Source organism: Carassius auratus, unplaced genomic scaffold (genome assembly GCF_003368295.1).
Source record: "Carassius auratus strain Wakin unplaced genomic scaffold, ASM336829v1 scaf_tig00214480, whole genome shotgun sequence".
Classification (NCBI taxonomy): Eukaryota; Metazoa; Chordata; class Actinopteri; order Cypriniformes; family Cyprinidae; genus Carassius; species Carassius auratus.
This window is the reverse complement of record NW_020527673.1, coordinates 743460-759087: the sequence shown is the minus strand read 5'-3', so window position 1 is coordinate 759087 and position 15628 is coordinate 743460. Positions and strand designations below refer to the sequence as shown.

Genomic DNA, 15628 nt, shown 5'->3' with positions numbered 1-15628 from the left:
AATAACTAAAATACCTCTGCATGTACACACATATGTAATTATTAGTTCTTAATGAATGTATGTGCACAAATAACCTGCTTTGCTGGACTCTGCCTGAAGACATGGTGAATGGTGAAGTTCCTCCCCTCAGTGGTTGAGCTCTAAAAGAACAAATGTCAAGAGGTAGGTATATTGCTAGATATAGTACAGAGTAATGTTTCATGTAGCAACATTCAAACAGCTACATACATTTGCGGAGTAAAGCTGTCCAGGAGAACAGAACACCACCACCTCCTGATCATGATATCCTGAAAAATAATAATAATAATAATATACACACAAAAATCATGCATGTCTGTTCAAATAACTTGACAAATGTGATGCCATACCTCTGTAAAATCGAACCTATGAACTAAAGCCATGTACAGAGTGTACTGTTACAATCCACAAAGAACAATAAAATGAGCAATTTATAACAATTATTAACAATAATTATTCAAATTGAACGTACCATGGATAAATAAATGATCGAACATCGCATTTCATATTATAAGATATTTACACAACCACCTTTACTCACCTCAAGCAATCAACGGAATAGCGTTATTACTCTGCTGCTGTAGTTGCCACCGTTCTGTTTGTTTCAACGCAAACTGCCCCCTGCTGGCTCGGAGGAAAATGTCAAAGGCGGGGAAAACAAATATGGGCGGGGCGACACGTGTCGCTCCGCCTCGAAGTGTCGCCCCGCCCCATCGTCCAGACTGCACTCTGGGGTTACTCGAAGCAAGAGCACAGTGACAGAAGCTGTTTGCAACTGCTTATTTTCAACAACTGTAAAGCAGAGTCTTGTATGGCAGACAGAGGGCGCTTTGGATTCCCTTCACTGACATGTGCATTTTGCAGATTGTTTTCATAAATACTGACGTTACAGAAAGAGATATAAATGGGTGTACGAGTTCATATAACAGTCATGTCATACAACAACTATATTTTAGGGCACTGACCCGCAATAATGTCACCTTTTGACTTTTGACAATATCTAGCTCAAGATCATTCAACCAAGTGCTAAAATACCCTTTCGTTTCTTGTACACATAATTTGACCTACAAATGCTAAATTTTAGCATTAAGTACAGCAAACCTTCCCAAAGTATTCAGTTGTGTCTATTTCTGGCCTCCCTAGTTTCCCGCCTGACTGACGTCAGCATAAAGTTATTTTCATGAATGGAGGGGGCGGTGACGTCAGTGCTTGCGGAAGCACAGAGTGGAATGTTGATACATTGTTGTTGTTTTGTAGTTAATTTAGTTCACAGGGAAACATTTCGCTTCGGTTGCAGGACGCGAGGCAGGGCTCGACCTGTTGATTCCAGGACACCCCTCAGACACTCTGCGCGTCCCGGACACAGATTCCCCGTTCACAAGGTACAGTGCGCGAGCTTTTCTGGGAAATGTTTTGAAATTCCTCTCGAAATTGCTGGTGTTCTCACGATGACGGAGACGATTTCAGCCTGTCCGTGATATTTGTGTAGTCGGTCGATGCGTAGCGTAATGTTTTCTTCTCTAAAATTATAAAGTTCAGTAAGCAATTGCATTCATTTTGAAGATGAAACATAAGTAGAAATGTAATACTTGAAATATTTGTGTATTAAAAACAAAAATGTATCGGTCTGGTCTGGACACGTGTTAAAGGTTGCAACTCGGAATTCAGCCTACAAATACTTGTTGGGATTTTTTTTCCTTTTATATAAAGGATCACTTTTATAAAAAAAAAAATACTACTCTTACTGACACTCTTTAATGTTGCGTAAATTGGAAGTTTGCTAAATTTTAAACGGAATACACTAAGTGTATCACATCTTTAACTAAGTAAACAACTGCGTCTTGTAACTTTTTGAAGCAACTTGGCGAGACGATCCCAACTTTTGTCTCTTTTCAAAGCGGGCATGTTTCAAAAGAATTCATATTACGACACAAGGAAATAACACGTGGTGGGCATTTAGGAATTCTGGGACAAAGGGCATATTTGTGGCTGGCGCACTATTGGAAGTTTTAAAGCGATGGAATGGAATGATTGTTATAACGATCCCGATTCATCCGAGCCGCGCGGAAAGATTCGGTTTTCTCCATAGACTCGCGCTCTTTAATCAACACGAGGGTTCAAGAACAGGGTGACGTTATGTCAGATTCTCAGTGCACGCGCACCGCGTGATGAATAGCCTATTACTTAAAGAATGCACTGTAATTATCTTCTATAAAAGACTTGCTTGCCCTTATGTCTTTGTTACAGGCGATTTTTTCGTTGCGCAGTGCAAAAACATAATAATATTCTTCATAATAAAGGAGCATGTGTCACCTTCAGCGTGTCTACTAAAACCTAGGACACTTTATTCGACTTAATAACAAGCTAGCGATTGAATATTCTCATGATTTTGTATGAAGGGCACATATGGAATGGAATGTATATGAGTTTGTGATGTGTAGGTGATTGGAAATATCTATGAACACATTGTTTAAGAATGATTGTGTCCACTGTATTCTGGCAGGTTAGCATTAGAGCAACGCCTTCACAGGAAAAATGAGTCATTACTGGATAATGTGATTCATTTCCACATTGGATGATAAAATAGCAGATCTGAATCTGATTATAATGTGATAAAACCACATCAAAGTGAAGTCCGTTCGTTGTAACTAGAAGAATGCATGTCCTGTGCTCAAAGAGTGGCTACGTGTTGGACTACAGTCGGACAGTTTAAGGACATTCAGGGTGGGAAATTAACTTTCCACCTATTACTCACAGTGGATCATTGAATAAGTACAATAACTATATATCTGATATACATGCAAAGACCCTTTAAATGGTCCAACAATGTACATTTATGTCACGTTATTCCACTTTTTTGTAATTTACCTTCAACTTCAAAAGGTGCTGTATTGTGTAGAACTTTGTACAGCCACAAACATTTGGGATTACAAAATGTTTCACGTCAATTTCGAGATCTATGAATGTACATCGATAGAAGTGATCAAGTCAAGGAAACTTATTTACAGTGCTTTTAATAATGCACATTATTTCAAAACAGCTTTAAAGAGTTTCATAATATTAATACCTAATTGTCTGTTTTTAGGAGTTTAGAGCTAGATGACAAAGTTTGATGACCTAAACAATCAAGCAGCTGAGATTTGTTATATAGTCTAATTTGTGGCATAGTGTACTGTGTGGATCAAATTGTATATACTTATAGTAGTTGTAAGTTTAAGCTTTGTTATGGAGGATTATGAATATATGAGGTTTTTTTCTCAATGTGTAACAAACAAACCCCAGATTTAAAGTGAATTGTACCTGAAGCACGTCTTAAGATTATTAATTAAGAGTGTTTACATGTAAGGCAAAATCCTTCGGGTGTAAGGTATAGAAATTCATGTGTGCTACATGGAAAGACTTCGTATAGTACGCATGAAGGTCATCAAAACAAGTATGCACACTGAAAGCATGTCTTTCATCTGTTCCTCAAAATAAAATCGAATGTGTGCATCGCCCTTTTCGTATGTAACAGCATTTGGAGACATTCTATACATCCTCCGCCACACATGTAGATGAGCAAAAATATCCACCACTGTGTAAAACAGTATCAGCATTTGGCTGGGAACGGGTGTTGATTTCACACCCTGGAACATATAAAAAGGCCACCATCCACTTGTGAGGGGCTGCTGTGTTCTAATCTGATAATTTGGCTTAGTTTTTCCAGAGTCAGCAGAAGATCAGTTGTTGAGGCTGCTAGATCAGCACCAGTCATTGCCCAGGAAGAGTTGTGTGAGCAGAGCTAAGGGGAAACTGCATCGAGTGCCTGTCATTACACCCAAACAGTTGCTAGGATCAGATTACATTTGGTTTAAGAGTGTATTGGGGAAGATGGCACAGAGAATAGAGCAACTATTAGATTCTGTGGTGACCTTTTTCCCATCTTGATCTCTATGGAAAATCATGGAGGAGGGCCACCTTGCCATGTCTCCTTATTCCTACTATATGTGGGGTTGTGTGACCTTGTCTGAGAGGTAGTCTGACTCAGAGTTGCTGAGGTATCTGTGGTGATGGCCTCCCACATCTTGCATGTTGTCTACTTGCTGCATTTAGAAACCCAGGGGAAGTGAACTGCACACACTGCACTGTCATGAGACACACACATGGGATCACTTGAAGGGGGCAGCCACTCGTGTCTTGTCACTAAGCGATGCTCTATGAGTAAACAGTTTACCCATCAGCATTATGTTAGTCGCATGGTGTCAATTTTAGTTCACGATTATTGTTGTAGCATCAAGTGTCTCACACCTCTAAAGACAGAGTAGTCTAGAATAACTGGAAAAATAAATCCTGTGGTTTAGATGGTGCATTTGGAGAACAGGAACCCTTACAGTACTCTCTGTGGTTAGGACCGTGGGTTTTGAAAGTGAATGAGACAGCGGTAGTTGGTGAGTTAATGACTCAAAATGAAACACAGGGGAACTCCAAACCCAATTCTCACGTCAAGCGCACCCGTCGCTTTCTCTCTGAGCACCACGTCTTGACCTAGTCTGCGACATTATCACCAGTCATCATGAATCAATGCCTTATTGATTTGAATGGGTTTCTGTGAGACATGCAAGGTTACTGTGTTATCACTAGAAATATTGCAGGTAAACAATGAGCCAGAGAGTGTTTTATCTGCCCATTGCCAGGATTGGGAAATATGTCATTCGTGCCAAGTTTTTAGAAATGTTGGTTTCATATGGTTTGGCTCTTAGACTATTTTTACCAGAAGTTTTAAACTGAATGCTTTATTATATATATATATATATATATATATATATATATATATATATATATATATATATAAGTATATTTATATATATATTTATATGTGTGTGTGTGTGTGTGTGTGTATAAAAAATGTTTAAAAAGTCATATAATTCAAAAATATCATTGGTTTTGGGGGTGTTTGTTCCACATGACCTTTTTTAATCTTAAAATAGTGTTGCCATGTCATAAAAAGGTCAGATTATCTGACATTTTAAGAGACTTGTTGTCATCGTGACACAGTCATGAGAGGGTCCTCTATGTGATATCATTTCCTGTTTTATTTTTCTTTCTGTTTTAACAGAAATTTTATTAGGAATAGTCTAAACATTTGAAATATTTTATATAATTTTCATATAATTTATATAAATTTAATAAAATTATATAAAATTAATAATAATAAAAGATCATGCTAAACTACTTTTCAAATATTTATTATTAAAATATTTTCTTTTCAATTATTTAATCATTTTAATAAGGCCATGCTGATATATATATATATTTTTCATTTTGCAACCCAAAATATCTAATAGAATTTTATTTCAGAAATGTAAAAAACATTTTTACATATAGAACAGGTTATTATTATTATTATTATTATTAATAAGTCACTCTATGTATAAATAGCCTTTTAATGTTTTTATAAAGTTGTATGCATGAGAAACCGGAAACAATGGCGCTGCCCCCAAGGCTACAACATCGTTGAATAAATGAACAGATCCAGAAATAAGAAAAATTAAGGTCATGCTATTGATCCGTGTATTACAGAACAAGACTTTATTGGCCTATTGGGTGTCTAGACCACAAAGCAACACCCTGCCCTTTTCTTGTTGGCCTTTTCCAGTTTCTGGATCGGACAGGACTGACTTCACCACACTGTGGTCAGGTCTGTGGAAGAGCTGTCTGGTACTTATTTCTCAAGAGCTTGAGTAACTGGATGTTTATAAGGCTATGATGTGTTGATGCCGCATTGTGCAATCACCCAGCTTGTCCTGTTTGCTGTAGACCATTAGTTAAGCGTAGATGTTTAATGGCATGAGGGTGGAGAACCCATGTTACATCAGAAATGAGTTAAGAAGAGTGAGTGTTGTTGGTTAAAACCAAGTTGGTCAAGTTACGATTTTCCAGTGCAGAACTGTGCTTGTTGTTCTTCACTTATTAACCACGTTGCACTGGCTTCCCTGTTGTACATACTGGGCGGGTTTGTCTTTGGTTAGCGCATACTTAACATTCCTTTGAATCCCTGCGTCCCCAGTTGGAAAGGAGCTTTGCTCTCGCTACCTCTCCTCCCAATCCGCAGAAAGTTCTGGCGGCCCTGCCAACCGTTCCCAAGGTTCCACGTACTTTTCCTTCCACCCCTGCGAAACAACAGGATTTTCCAGGAAACGTCAAGTCGGGAGGGTGTGATTCCCTGCCGATCGTCCTCGCTCTTACCAGTAAACAGCATGACTCAAGGCTCTGCTATGCTCTCCATTTCCTTTACATAATATCCCTGCGAATGCAGCGCTGTGGAGAAGAGTGGGCTGGGACCAAAGGAAACAGAGCTCTCCACCTCCCTGTGAAAAACCGAGAGTGGCTCGCTCGCGCAGAAACGCAGCAGCCGGCCGCCAAGCAGAGCGGCCTATCTGTTCGCTGCTTAACTAGTGGAGCAAAAGAGGAAAAACAAACAGCCAAGACAAGCCAAGCCTCCATTTATCATGGGAACACAAGCACACATGGCTTTGAAGTGGTGTTCGGCTTTGCCCTAGGCCTTGTCACAATTCTCTACCTTTCATAAGTGGTCAAAACAAGAGAATCTCACATTCTCACATGTGTTGACATGGCAATGCTGGCGTCAAATTCCATAAGAGGAGAGGTCCTTTGAGGCCTGTTTCTGAGAAAGCTCACAATCTCAAGACCCAAATATGCGGTTACCCAGCCATATTGCTCAGGGAGCCTAGAAAGAACGTCATCCCTGCATCAGCCAAAGCATGCAGTGCTGTACCAGACGTTATCCGTGCGGTCCAGAGGTTTAGTCAGTAATAATCCACCTCGTTGGGTTTATTGGGATCAGATGTCATGTAAGTAATCACTTGAAATGTAAGTTATGTGACGCCAAACTAGTTTACATCATGGTTTGTAGTTCGTGGGAAATGATTGCGATGTTTGGCGGAGCACCTTGACGCAGACAGTCCTTTCCATTGTAATCTACAACTGCCGAATCATGAGATAACTAATGTACAATAAAGGCTGACCCTTGAAGGTTGTTGATGGGCTTAATACCATGACCAACGTCCTTGTGATGCCAGTGACATGTCTGAACAGCTTCACCTTGTGATTACTGAATACTTTCAGTTCTGCATGCGCCCACATATTAAAGCAACGCAAATCAGGCATGTGATTGTGTAAGCACCGCCGTATTAATTGGACAAACCAGTATATGGTTGATGCAAAATAATATGGCAGATCTACCACAATAATCTGTCTTTGTCAGAGAGATCTGCAGTTTTATAATTGTTGTCCCTTACATCCGTCGGAAGATGTACAGTAATTGTAGCTTTACTACAGTGAGGCATAAACTATCAAATTTTTAAAAATATGGTCTTCTCAACCAAAATGCAGTGCTTGCAGAAACTTGAAGTATTAAGTAGTAAAATTTAGCGACATGACTTGTTCTATACAATTTTAATGCACATGTGCAAAGATTTTGGGCTTTCTGCTGGGATCGTACCCACAAAAAGTGTTCTTTCTGCATTATTTACCCCTAAAAGTAAATTTATAGTAGTATTGCATTAGCGTAAACATTATAGTTACTAATATAAAGTCACATGCACTTATATGCCATTACCATTTTTTTTTTCACTGTTAGCACACTGCAACAAGTGACGCTAAATATAACATGGAATGCATCTGGATATATTTAGTGGATTGCAGTCATGTAGTATAATTATTATGCATAGTGTTAAGTATGCAGTTCTCTGAATGAAAGTGGGGCCCCTTCTCATTGTGAGTGTGTGTGGAATGTCTCGGTTATCCTCACTTTACACACCCTTTGTGGCTTCCTTCACAGGGCCTTGTGTTGTAACATAAATTCATTATTATTATTTTTGTTCTCTTTTGTTTCCTGGCCTTAGAATCCACGATAAGAAGAATAGTGTTCATGTGGACTATCAAATGTTTAGCATCAAAGGCGGCGTTCAGTCTTATAATTTATGTCCAGGAAACTATGAAACCCCCGCTCTGGCCTTGGGGCATTTGGGCTTTTCCTCTCTGTGAGGGCTGAGCAGGAAAGAGGGGCCCCCTGTCAGTTCACCCCAGTTCTCAGCACAAATGGAAAAGGGGGACCATGTGCTCAAGGAATTTCAAGGAAGTTTGTGTGTGTGAGAAAGAGCTGAAAGCCTGGAGGCCCTATGAATGGAGAGGGAAGCATTTTTTTTTTTTTTTTAAATGTGACTCCATGGTCCTAGTTGGAAAGAAAGGCAGGGTCTCCCTGTCACAGCCATTTTAAAATCAGCCATGCTGAGCCAACTATCTAGGAAAACTCTTCTTGTCAGATCTCGTCTTAAGTTGTTTGTTATACAGCTTTAGATGAACATGCATGGCACATTGCAGATTTGATAATCTGTTAATTCTGATTCAATTGATTATTTCAATGAGTGCCATTGCAGTTTCACTTATGCTTGGCTTTTTCAAATATAAAGCGATATTGTTTTTTTGGCTGCCAGTTTGATTGTAGCCAAATGAGTTGAGGGGCCCTTAATGTAGCCCTCACATCAAGGGCCAGATGGAACGAATCAAGCCTTAAGTGATTTTTCTTTTCTTTCATGGTGGTATTTGGTTTCAGCTTCTCAGTTCATACCAAATCTATACTCTTTTGTCCTGTCATAACTGAAACATTTAAACCAGCAACTGATGCACGTCCGGTGTGGTTTACTAGGACTGAATCAAAAGAATGACTCAGAATTTACCAAACATGCCAAAGGCAGTGAATCTGCTCTCTGGTCAGATATACTTAATGTAACCATTACTCAAGAATTCTCACCAAGACAAGGCAATCACTTAAAATGGTTGAGGTATGCAGAGGGTTGAAGGCCAGATGACTGGACTGGAGAAATAAACAGCGCAAGTTGGAACATGGGCTTTCTGTTCTACAAAAAACAAAACTGCAAATAGTTGCAGGTGAAAGTGAAGCGATTCCACAATGATTCTTAATGAGTTGCTTGTAATATTTCCACTCAAAATTGTGTGACTGGCAACTGGAGTTTTGTGTCAGCGTGCTGTGCTAAATATAACAAGCACAGTTAAATAAGGCCATGGAACGAGCCAGGAAAGCCTAGTGTAACAGGATCCAGTCTTTCAGCCACAGTTCTAAACCTGATAAAGAACATTGTCTAAAAGATATAACTGTATAAGGGAAACTATTCCCATGTGACTGACAGCCTCCTAGAATATTCCATTTACTAAACAGAGATCTATCTATCTATCTATACATCTGTCTGTCTATCTATCAACACTTTGCATATCAGTGCCTATAGGGTGTCACTTTCTTAACACTTTAGTTTAATGTTTATCCTCCCTACGTGATATTTTGGTTTTATTCACTCCTTACATCGTTCAGAGGGTCTACTCGAATTTTTTGGTAGTTTTGAGAGTGGTACTCCTGTGTGGCGAGTTTATGAATGAAGCTTGTTTACCATTTTTTTCTGGTCACGTGGCATGCACTCCCACATCTATTAGCAGCGTGTCTCCATGGCAGCTATCTTGAACAGGGTTCACGCATTCTGACGCTCCTGACATGAACCCCGAGGAGCGCGTGTCACACGCGGGTTTTTAATGTCGTCTTCTTTCTAATTTGGTGGTGGCGGGTGTCTCGAGGCCTTGAGTTCAGATGCACAGAGGGGCCTTTTTAAAAATAGCGCAGTGGCCAAAATAGCTTTGCATGAACGGCTGAGCAGAGAGATCAGACAAAGCCTCATGCCGAGAGCTGACCTGCTTCTATTACTGCACTCTGGTAACGGTCTAGTGAGCTCCATCGTGAGAACGCGAGATCAGCAAGTAAACAGGGTAACCCTTGTCTCGCAGATATTGTGCAGAGTTGTGGTGACCTCTGCTGGTTGCTTTAGGTAGCTTCATTCAACTCAGCAGTTTTAATGCAGTTTACCTGACTGAGACTGACACGTGCAACCACAAAAAAAGTTCCTTAATAGTAAGATGCACATTTTATGCACATTTATATAATATATGTTTATTCCTTTCTTTTGTTTTCTTTAGACACATTTTTGAGGAGTTCTGACTAGCTGCTTGTATGCAGGGCATGACGACTCATTTTAAAGCAGGCAAAGCTTTAAAGGTAAGAACTTTTCCCTGTGACTATATAATATTTATTTACTTTTAATTGTCTGTGTATATTGATAATTGTAACTGTGTGGGAGATTTAGAAAAAGAGCATGCTGTTCTTCTGTTCAAAAGTTTTTTAATGTTCTTCAAAGTCTCTTATGCTCACCAAGGCTGGATTTTTATTTCTTTATTATTTCAAATACTGTAAAATCAGTATTATTGTGAAATACCTTATGGTAAAAACAACCAACTTTCTGTTGTAATATACTTTAAAGTGTAATTCATTCCTGTGATGCAAAGCTGGATTTCCAGCATCATCACTCCAGTCTTCAGTGGCACACAATCTTTCAGAAATCATACTATTGTCCTGATTTGCTGCATCAGAAACTTTTTTTTATTACCACTGTTAAAAAGAGTTGTGCTCCTTAATATTGTAGTTAACTTTTTTTCAGGACTCCTTGATTAATAGTAAACTCTAAAAAACTGAATATTTTTGAAATATAAATCTTTTGTAACATTATAGTGACCTTTATTGTCACTTTTGATGAATTGAATGCATCCTTCATGAATCTGAATAAGTATTATTATACTGTAGTGTATTTATTATCTGATTTAAAAACCTTCCTTTTGTTTCTCTGTTGAATGGCAAGGTGAAACATGATGGTAATGTGCCAGAACTCTCTCTTGTGTTGTTTCAGGTCAAGAAGGAGGTGGGTGAGAATGCCCCGGCGCTCAGTGATGACGAGCTGGTGGCCATGTCGGTGCGGGAGCTCAACCAGCACCTGCGCGGGCTGACGAAGGAAGACGTGGTCCGGCTGAAGCAGCGGCGGCGCACGCTGAAGAACCGCGGGTACGCGGCCAGCTGCCGCATCAAGCGCGTCACGCAGAAAGAGGAGCTTGAACGCCAAAAAACAGAGCTGCAACAAGAGGTGGACAAACTGGCTCGTGAAAACGCCAGCATGCGGCTGGAGCTTGACGCGCTTCGTGCCAAGTACGAGGCCCTGCAGTGCTTTGCCCGGACTGTCACACGCGGGCCTCCCGGTAAGGTGGCCACCACCAGCGTCATCACTATTGTCAAGTCTGCCAATCACAGCGCCGGCTCCGCCCCTTTTTCAGCGCACTCGTAGTGCTGATTGACAGCGCCTGCTCAGCTCCTTCTGGTCCAATCCAGCTCTGAACCTATACTGGCCCGCGGGCCACCGCTCGATCCACACTGAGAGGAAGCTCAGTGGTCAGGCTGAGGGGAGGGTGGGGGCCTTAATATGCGTAACTACAACAGGCAGCATCTTTTTTTTTTTTTTCTCACTTCTCTCTTTTTTTTTTTTTTTACACACTCACAAAACACATACATAAAAAAACACGTCTATATTGTCTGTGCACTGTGCTATAACCTCCGGCACCGGCAGGGCACATCGACCCTTCTCTCAGCTTCACCACAGGCTGAGACTTAGCAGAGATGAGCACTTGTTAAAGTGTGAGATAGTACTTGACTTAACCTGCCATGGCAGCACTGTTCGACAGCTAGGATGCCCGTGACTTATTGCATATGCACCAGAAACGAAAATGAATAATGTATCATTATAAGACGTAATTATTATTCATATTAGGCCAATATTGTAAACTTACACTACCGTTCAATAGTTTATGGACAGTACATTTTTCTTTAAAAAAATCATACTTTTATTCATCAAAGACACATTAAATTGTGACCCTGGACCACAAAACCAGTCATAAGGGTCCATTTAAAAATTGTATTTTAAATTATGAATTGAGATCATCTGAAAGTTTAATAAATAAGCTTCCCATTGGTGTTTGGGTCGTATAGAACAATATTTGATACAACTATTTGGAAATCTGAGGGTGCAAAAAGAAAAATAATTAAATATTGAGAAAATCACCTCAAAAGTTGTCTAAATTAAGTTCTTGGCAATGCATATTAGTAATCAATAATTAAGTTTTGATATATTTATGGTAGGACATTTACAAAATATCTTCATGGAACATGATCTTTACTTAATATCCTAATGATTTTTGGCTTAAAAGAATAATCAATATTTTTTTTTTATACATATAATGTATTTTGGCTATTGCTACAAATAGACCTGTGCTACTTATGACTGCTTTTGTGCTCCAGGGTCACAATTGATCATACGTATCAGTAAAGACAGTATTCATCAAAAGAATCCTGAAATTCCGGTTTTCCACAAAAATATGAATCAGCACAACCGTTTTCAACACTGATAATTGGAAGAAAGTAGTAGTTTCTTGAGCAGCAAATTAGAATGATTTCCAAAGGATCATGTGACACTGAAAATTCGGCTTTGCGTCACAGAAATCATAAAAGTATATTAAAATAGAAATGATTTTCATTTGTAATTATATTCCACTATGTGAATGTTTTTACTGTATTTTTGATCAAGTAGACTTGGTGAGCAAAAGCATAAAAAATATAACAGACCCCAAACTTTTGAATGGGAGCAGTTTTTTGACACAGTTTATGTGATGTCATCTGGCATCATGAAATACGTCGGCATAAACTCATACATTGCTACCAATCATTGTGAAAGACCAGAGGTCAGAAATCAGGTTTGACCAACACAGTCCAAAGTTGAGGATGATGTTATCGGCATCAAGGGCAAATCCTTATCCTGAAGCGTTACAATAACTGATAAACAATGCTAATTATCCAATGGGAAATGAGCCAATTCTTCTTAGTCAGCAGTTTAAACATAATAATCCCAAATGGGAAAACAGCACTTACCGTATTTTAACTGCTGAATTACAGTATAATACTATGAAGCACTTGCAAAGCAGACTGACGTATGTGAACATTCAAGACTGAAATTACAGAGTAACTGAGTTTCTAGAAAAGGGCACTTCATGGAGTTTTTTTTTTATTGTTGTATTTGTTTCATTAGAGGTTAGTTAGTATAAAGTTAATTATCCTCAAAGTGAAACGTGTTGATGATAACATCCAAGCGGCACATCTGTGTTGTCCGTTATCTCAAAGATATACCGTTTTTCATGACCTGTCTCTATACGACGCCATAAAATGGTAGGTAATCCATATTGGATATTGTGATAACAGGAGCTGTCTTGGCAAAACAAACAAAGAAAAAAATGCAGTTCAGTTATAACCTGTATATTACAGAACTGAGTTAATGTCAAAAAAGTAATGTCAAAGTTAAGCTCCCAACTTCGTATAGAGAATTCCGTCCGCTCCGAACGCATTCCCACTGCTAAGGTGCCACTGCCGGTGTTGGTGACCCTGATTAAAATGTACATAAAATGCCAATATTTGATATTTCGACACAGACACTTTGGGTAAGGAGAATCCTGGGGTCCTTGAAACCAGCTCAACCGTTCATCCCTAAAACATTAACACACCGTCCGTATTTGGATTAAACTGAAGCTGGCTGAAATCAGGATTGTCTCTTACCTAAGTGGCTATGACTGTTCGTGTGAGCCCTTCCACCACTGCAGGAAGCATTAGAGGGGTGTTGTGCTGCTTGGATGCCCACTGTTTGACCCACATCTGTCCTGTTATGCTCTAAGCATTTTTACATCTTATTTTACATTTATGTTTCTTTATCTGATGTTCCCAATTGTTTCTGTAGTTTATATGTATCCAGGACACGAAATACCTTCAGAGTGGTGTGATTTGGTTACAGTGGTTTATTTAACTGATTTAAGTTCAGATGTCCAATAGAAGAAAGCCCCACTCTCAATTCCTATGTGTCAGTACATAAACCCAACACACTATTGGTTTTACGGTGAATGGTAGTGTTCAGATGATATTGTGGATCTTTATTTTAAGCGTGCAGATTTTAAGAACCTGTAATTACAGTATTCATCATTTATTTGCCATTGTTTTTGGTCCTACAGTCAGCATTTCAGACCTCCGTTTGTGAAAGCGTCCGGTGCAGTTCTTTTAAATGTGACCACAGATGGTTGGCAGATCCTCTTTTCTGGAATCATGGGTTTTAAATTGCTGTCTATATTTTCCCTTTAGGCCACAAAAGCATTTTAGGGTGAAATAACTCTGGAATTTTTCATTCGTCATGTTGTGGCCAATTTTTGTTGTTCCTCTAAGACTTAATACGTTACATAATATTAGAATTTATCAGAGTTAACCCTTGGTAGGAAGTGCGATGTGTCACTTCTTCTTTATGGAAATAGTATTTTTATTGTTTGAGAAACTGACAAAACAGCTCATTCTGTGCTTTACACTGACATCTGGTGGCGATTTGTTCTTTTCTGTTTTTCCAAAATGCTGTGATCGAATGCGGATGACACCAAGAGCCATCATTTCTTCTGACTAGTGAGGCGTTGCTGTTTTGCTTTGTGTTCATTTCAGCTGCCACCAAAGCCATAACCCATCAGTGCGCTTTCTTTAAAGCTCACTTCGTTTCTATTCTTTTATTAATATTTTTTTTAGTGTGAGTTAAATAAAACTACACCCTCTAGTAACTAGATTGTGATGCCCTAATTCAGACTAATGAGAACCCAACATGCCATCACAAAACTATTCTGTAATTTTAAAGGGATGCCAGTGGTTTTGGCCAGTTCGTTGAAGTTATTTGTGTAGATTTAATTAGATCAAAAACGAAATCAGTACCGACAGAGGCATTTCAGGTCATCTTGTGACTGAGGCCTGTAGATATTTCTCTATTTTGAAGCAGTTTTGTACAGTAAATGTTCCTCCCGACACAGTTAGATGGTGAAAATGGTCTTTAAACTAAGTGGGTACTTTTTCTGTCTTTTTTTAATTCTATATATGCTGTATGTGGCCTTTTGGGCGGAATAGGATAAATTATTCTATATTTTACATATGAATATATCTATTTTTTAAAGTATATATACTATGTGCTCAGTCAGTCTTTAAAAGCTATTTACGCCATACCATGAACGCACATAGGAATTCTAACCAATGCTCTTTAAAACACACTTGCCTATAAAAATCTTAGTGAGACTCCATGACATATAAAGTATGCTGCTCCAAATTATTACTTTATATTCGTCAACGTTAAGATGAAACTGTAAGGTATTGGGGGAAGTAGTCATGTCATTTGTAGTTAAAGTAGTGCCTTTAACATTGAGCTTGTCATCATTTAAGTACTGTATGAATGGGTGTGGTTGTTTGTAAAATCTTATTTCCATGTGCAGCCACAGATTTGCCTGTTTGATAGGTTTAGTAGGAGTAATTGTGCTATATATAACATAGCGGTTGTAAATACGGACACCATAAAAAGGCAGCAAAAAAAGGTTTAGATTAATCATTAATCTGCTTGTATCACATTGATCTTTGATATTTATTTTGTTTTTGTTTTTTATTTTCAACATCTAAATTATTTTGTTTACATTCTTCTGTGTCCTTTTTAATGAACTACCCTCATGTACAAATTAAATCATTCTTCTTTTTTTTCTCCTTTCTGGCTAAATTTGAGGTGGTAAATTATTCCTGTACAAAGTCTGCAGTGTTTATTTTGTACTTTTAAATAAA

The 15628-nt window shown here is 38.8% G+C and overlaps 1 protein-coding gene across 1 annotated transcript; it reads left to right on the top strand.

Annotated features, from left to right (window-relative positions):
- The first annotated feature begins 1244 nt into the window (after positions 1-1244).
- On the top strand, positions 1245-15451 carry LOC113092137 (transcription factor MafK). The gene is made up of 3 exons (XM_026257742.1): positions 1245-1400; positions 10060-10138; positions 10824-15451. Exons 2-3 carry the CDS (start codon positions 10094-10096, stop codon positions 11250-11252), a joined length of 474 nt encoding a protein of 157 aa, XP_026113527.1. The 5' UTR covers positions 1245-1400; positions 10060-10093; the 3' UTR covers positions 11253-15451.
- Positions 15452-15628: the final 177 nt, after the last annotated feature.